We start from the raw sequence: 6,187 nt of genomic DNA on the forward strand, positions 1-6,187 counted from the left end.
TGTTAACATAAATTAATGGAGAATTATTGTTAGAATCAAGCGTGCAGAAAACAGGTAGCATGAAGGGGCGTACATCGGAGGACGAAGTCATTGCAGACGATAAACCGTATATATTTCCTCAGCTGATATTAGAAATATACTGGACACTGCTGCCGTTGTTTCCGCCTGTTTTTTGAGTCACGTGATAATCCGGGTTTACCTATGGGCTCACCAGTGGCCGGAAAAAGTAATTTTTTAGCCCAACCTTCGGCCTAGTAGCTGAAACGAACAGCTGATGCACGTCTTGGTGAGTCTGTTCAGTCTGCCACTTGACTATTTGCTGCGTACGGTAGGTTTTGTCCTGCACAACTACTGGCCGGCTCATTGTTAATGAAGATGAAGCTCTACAAGTGATTTCGTGAGGATAATGTTGTTGTTGTTGCGTGTTAAAATGGTCTTCTTGTGGCAATGGGACGTCGGCAGGCGCGGATCCAGTGTTTAATTAATTTTGCTTGGTGTCCGGTCAATATTAATTAATAGACACCTCACTACTACTAATGACAACAATGTGACAATGACTACACTACCAGCAAGAATCATTCTATAAAAATTCTTCATCACTCAGGTTTGTAAGGTCCATTCTTCGCAGATGTTTCGCTGCAAGGTCATCAACATCAGCGTCATAGCTATAATAATTTAATTAATCCCAAAATGCTCCAACCTTGATTGCCGCTTAGCTTAGACATTGCTGCGAAACATCTGGGAAATGAGTGAAAACTCCTTAAAGACCTTGGTGCACGGGTACGTCGGGCCTTATGGTAGATCCGCGCCTGAACGTGGATACACTTGCAGAGGAAGAAATATCAGAGAAGCCATAAAATCATTTTACAGTTATGATAGTGAGTAAACAAACATGCTGTGACAATAAAATAGTACACATCAGTACTCTGATGTTTATCAGCTATAAGGCTGCCATTTCAGTAAAAATACGTGGGATATAGCAATTCAAGTAATCGAGGAGGGGTCTACTATCTAGCAAGCATAACCGTCATTCTCATAAATCCTTGTGTTCCTTTGTCTTGCTCCTCTTTTCATTCTTCCTCTTGTGTCTTCAACCTCCTCTCTTTCAATTGTCTTGGTTTCCATGTCTAGAAACCGTTCTTCCATTGCAATTTAGCTCTTTCTGTCGTGGACTTACCATTCTCTTCAGACGCTTCTCTTTTCTCTCATTGGTGACGACAGCTTCAGGCTCCTCCTCACACGTACCAGTTCCATGCACAGCTGGTCTTTCTGGCTGTTTACTTTCAGTTCTTCAGGCTTCTGGTATCCTTCAGGCTCTTGGATATCTGACTTCGAACTGGGTCCCATACTTTGATACCAAACAAACAGGTAAAAAATTTGGTAGATCTCCCAACACACTATTCAGTAGCTGAAAGTGCTTGAAAGTTTTCTCTCTTTCAAGTCTACCTATTTAACACTGTCCTCTAGTTTGTGCAAAGCCTTTTAAGTTTTCAAGGTTGTACTTACTTACGCTGAGTGTGTGATCAACTGTACCCAAGTCTTGCCATTCCAAGAAAAGCTGTAATCTCCTCTTCGCTCCAGTCTTCATGCACCTTGTCCACGTCCACGCTTAGTACTACGCGCATATGCTTGTGACACTTCCCTGTCGTCCCCAGAGGGACTCCCAAAAAATCAAACGACATGCGTGCCCCCTCTTCAAAGCCTAGCAAACTACCTTCGTCACATAACGTACGAGGCTGACATTCCTGCGGATTCTGACTGATATGACTAATGGGAAAATGTCAAGGCTAGTAGACTCACTTGCCCGTGTCACCTACTGATCACTAACGTGACAGGCGCGTAGCTATGAGAGGTTGGAAGAGTGCGAACGAACCAATCGACCCACTTCAATCAGAGGTGCGCCCTTATACCTTTGTATACAAACAATCTGCATGCAATATTTATTGCCAAAATTGTGGCCTCAAGGCGGTTTCCGCGGTACCACTGGATTAATTAATATTAATAATGATATCAGCAATTTACGAAGTCAGAATAAAACTCGAAAAATCGGCTAACTTGAGCAAACCAACTGCTCTACGGTGCTCTATACAGTGCTAGTTGTTTACCTGCGGCCTCTCTAGAGACTAAATGAGCCATAACTGCCACACTAAGTAGACCATTGCCATGGCTAATTAAGGCTTCCAGTGTAGAAGCTGTAACTTAAAGTGATGACCTGGGTACCACATTCCAGATGTAGTTAGATGGATGTAAGCAGCTGTAGACTTAACGCTCAGCAGTATCACAATACTATACATATTTATCAATGTCTTCCAATAGCACTGCAATTAATAACACGTATGTTAACTGATTGGGAAGTCCACTAGAGCACTGAACGGACAGACCCATTAAATGCGCCAGGTACGCACCTGCGTGACAGACATAATGATAATCATACATCCACAAATTAAATAAACTAAGAGCGTTGGTGATAGCTGAGCGGTTCCGGTTTACCAGCGAAACCAACAGATAGGTGAAAGTGTAATGAGCTATGTAGTGGCGCTAAAACACTTGACAGGTCGGTGTGAGTTTGGTACATTTCTTGACGAAGAGTTGCGGGATAGATTGGTGTCTGGGCTGAGATATGAAGCCATCCAGAAACGCCTGTTGTCTGAGAAGAAATTAATATTCCAGCAAGCAGCTGAAACCGCACACGCTATGGAACTGGCAGCCAAAAACGCAGTAGAGTTCACTGGTCGAATGTCATCGGAAGCTTTACAGGTGCATAACATTGGGGCCACGCGGAAGAAGGGTAGTATGAAGGTGCAACCGAGCAAGAACTGACAGCAAATGGCCAGGAAACCACACGGGAAGGCAGAATGTCACGGATGTGGCGGAAAGCATGACGCGCAGGAATGCCGTTTCAAAAAAGCCAAGTGGGTCAGTGCGCTTTCCGGCCATTCAATTTTCAATTTTTTAGTTTGGTTAAAAATTGAAAAGTACATCGTGCATTTCAATTTTTGGACCAATTTTTATGCAAAAATTAAAAATTGCAAAATTGAAAATTGATTTACTACATATAAGAAAATCAAAAATACACAATTGAAATGACAGTTGCACTTTCTGGCCAAGTATATTCTATCTAGTCTTCAGTGACAGCACCTAGACATGACAAAGCAATTTGATGGTTGGCACTGTCTCCTTCAACGTGTACACTCTAGGTAACAATCTCAAGTAACAGGCTGATAAATAGGGGTTAGCAGTAATGATCTAGGATTCTATAGGAAAGCGAATTTTTTTGTTCAGCTGATGTGGCGTCTCTAATTTGTTAATTGTACACACTTGTGCTAGTAGAGGAATTCTGTTTGTAACACATTTGCAGGTATAGAAAAGGTGCACCTGACCTTGCTCAAAGAGATTAGAATTGTGGCACAGTTTTAACTTAACTCAATTAAGCATAGCACAGTTCACCTGCATTTGCCTTAACTCAAAATTCTCTGATCAAACCAAAGTCACAAGTTTTTTCTGAATTATTTAAATCACTTTGAAATTAATTTCGTGCTAAAGCGATGGCTCTCATGTCACGTTTCGTTTGGGAACAAAATGAGCATCAACAACGTTCAAAATTTCGTCAAATTCTGCCTTGGTCTCCTCTTCGCTAGATACGTGAAGGAATTGTCAACATCAAGTGCTAGTAGGCCCGATCCAATGCAAAAGAACTGAGGTCCTCTTTCCATTTCTCTCTTGACCAAACAGGAATCTATCAAGTAGATTTCAAACTTTGCCTCCAATTTCTCCAAGGAACAGTGATGTTCCCAGATAGGGATAATGTTCCTGATGATTCAGCTACCACTATATAAAAGTAGTCTTTACCATATCCCGGTACTATATATGAAGTCCAGACATTACCACCGCGTAGTCAGTGTGGAATCCAGAGATTGGCAAAAAGAGGCACAAACGACTACATGCTGGTATGACGTCATCAACTTTATTAACTATATGACGTCACACTTTCACAGCGGATCTGGACACCCGGACAGGTATAATTATGCATGAACCAGTTGATATGTCTGCACTTACTGGTTTACTGTCAGCTAACACATTATTTTTGGGCAAAAATTACTATAAATAACATGATTTTATGAACACTACAGTACTGTCATGCTTTCTATTGAACGTGAATTTGGTTATATAGCACTAGAAACTTCTTAGAGACATAATTAAGACTAAAAACCCCAAACGTGACGCTCATTCGTTGTTTCTCCGGATCCACACGCTGCCAACCAATACAATTACAGGCGAACATGCACCACAGTACTTAGGGCGGAGTCAGCAACAAGGGCATTAATTAGGTTTATATTCAGTTCATTCATTGGGACACACACCAATTCTCCAACAAAATGACGTCACTTCACTAAAGTTGTATTTTCCTCTAATTAGCTACAGGATCAACGTTATACTTAGCCAAAGCCATTGAGAGCGCTTCTGAAGGCCTGGGACAATTAATTGACAACTAATTGTGCTCATGCCTGGATCCGCCACTGGTATTTTATCGCAATTAACACATTAGTGTATTTATAAAAACACTCAATTAATTAACAACCAACTGACTGCATACACAACCAGCAAAACATATCTAGAGCAGCAGCTATATATAAACCTAAATCAACAGTCGAACATCAAGTCGGATATATAGCAATCCACTACAGCTCTGACACTGCTATAGCTAGTACGTGGCCTTTGTGACACTGGAGACTGTTGACTGAAGACTGGTGTGCGACGTAAGCTCTTACAGACAGACACGTGTCTCACGTGGCGACTACTAGGATGATGTAACCATGTGGATCATGTAACACCATGCAATCACGTGGACGCGTGAAGAACTTGTTACTTATCCATGTATACACAATCTCGTTAACCATCTTGCTACGGTTGGTGATTTCCAAAAGAGCAAACCCTACCAATGCGGTCATACCTCACGAGAAGTCAATTTCCTGCTCTACTACTATCCAGACTTGACACGTGTAGTACGCTGAAATCACAGCGCAGTGTGTCAAGTCTGGCAATGTTTTCACAGAAGCAGATTCATTCACAACTGCAAACGGATGTGGGTCTTTACGTAATAATAATTGCCACACTAGGACAGACGTAGACAGTACTTACACGTAGCCTAGCTTTAGCTAGTAGCTAGTATTATCAATTAATTAGATTAACTAAACGACCAACGCAGTGTACTTCGCAGACAAGACAATCTCAAAGTTGAGCCTTTCTGTTTGGGACCTACTCATTGCACGTGATGACGCACGAACGCGTGCGCGTCAGACCGCACATCACGTGATGTTGTGACAGTTCCGAAATGGAAGCGGGTACATGTATAAGCGCTAATCAGCCTTCAAGCCGGTCACACTTTGCGCGAGACTACTACAGCTGACTGCCTAGTATTACGATGAAGGTATCAGTACAGAATGCCACGTCTGTTTCAACCGAGAGTTTCTCTACTAGAACTACCGTTCCCTTTTCTCGTCCAGGTTTTCTCTCTGGCGTGTTTCTTTCTTCTCGCCACGCTAGTCCAAGCTAGACCTTCCCAGATCTTTGATCGCGACAATGATGCGGGTGAAGAAAACACGGTCGGAATCCTTCCGTTGGAATCGTCTGCAGAGGGCATTGACACCTTAGACACAGAGGTCCGATTCATCTTCTCAAGCCTGCCTCATACTTAATTACTCATTGTGGTAACTCTCTAGTCGTTCGACAATGCTGTCGTCTCAAACACACTTGATGAGAAGCATGAAGGGCTTCCCCACTACCGTTCCAACGGTTTCTCACACTGCATGACGTCTCCTGATAATATTTTCAATCCGCACACTAACTAGGATTGTGTATGTCTATGTAGCGTTAAAGACTTGCCGGGAGTGCTACCACAGGAGAGTGTTTGGTTGGTGTCCTGTCCATAATCGGCCTCAGAAGTACAAGCTCTGCTCAAAGATGATGTAAGCTTTTCTCAACATTGTTTTGAAGTGATGTTGATTCAGAGGCAACCTATGCATGACAGGAATGAATGCACTGTTTACTTCGCTGCCTGGTGCAGAGACACGTGAATTGATCTGATGAAGTAGGAGGACTATAGTTGGACTACAGCTGAGCTAGAGTTTGAGTAATGGTAGAACAGAAGAGAATGTAGTTAATTGATCAATTAATCCGCAGAAGACAA

General features: G+C 42.4%; 2 protein-coding genes across 2 annotated transcripts in view; one reads left to right on the forward strand and one right to left on the reverse strand.

The window, feature by feature from the left end:
* Positions 1-183, reverse strand: part of LOC134188766 (uncharacterized) — a 10,758-nt gene extending 10,575 nt beyond the window's left edge. Inside the window, exon 1 of the mRNA XM_062656958.1 lies at positions 74-183. Within this exon, the coding sequence (XP_062512942.1) occupies positions 74-91 (18 nt within the window). The 5' untranslated portion in view covers positions 92-183. The remainder of the gene's footprint in view (positions 1-73) is intronic.
* A 5,136-nt stretch (positions 184-5,319) lies between these two features.
* Positions 5,320-6,187, forward strand: LOC134189169 (uncharacterized). Its single transcript, XM_062657406.1, has 5 exons — positions 5,320-5,428; positions 5,505-5,660; positions 5,721-5,793; positions 5,870-5,966; positions 6,029-6,187. The coding sequence occupies exons 1-5, from the start codon at positions 5,423-5,425 to the stop codon at positions 6,072-6,074; spliced, it is 378 nt and encodes a 125-aa protein (XP_062513390.1). The 5' UTR covers positions 5,320-5,422; the 3' UTR covers positions 6,075-6,187.

Source organism: Corticium candelabrum, chromosome 13 (genome assembly GCF_963422355.1).
Source record: "Corticium candelabrum chromosome 13, ooCorCand1.1, whole genome shotgun sequence".
Lineage (NCBI taxonomy): Eukaryota > Metazoa > Porifera > Homoscleromorpha > Homosclerophorida > Plakinidae > Corticium > Corticium candelabrum.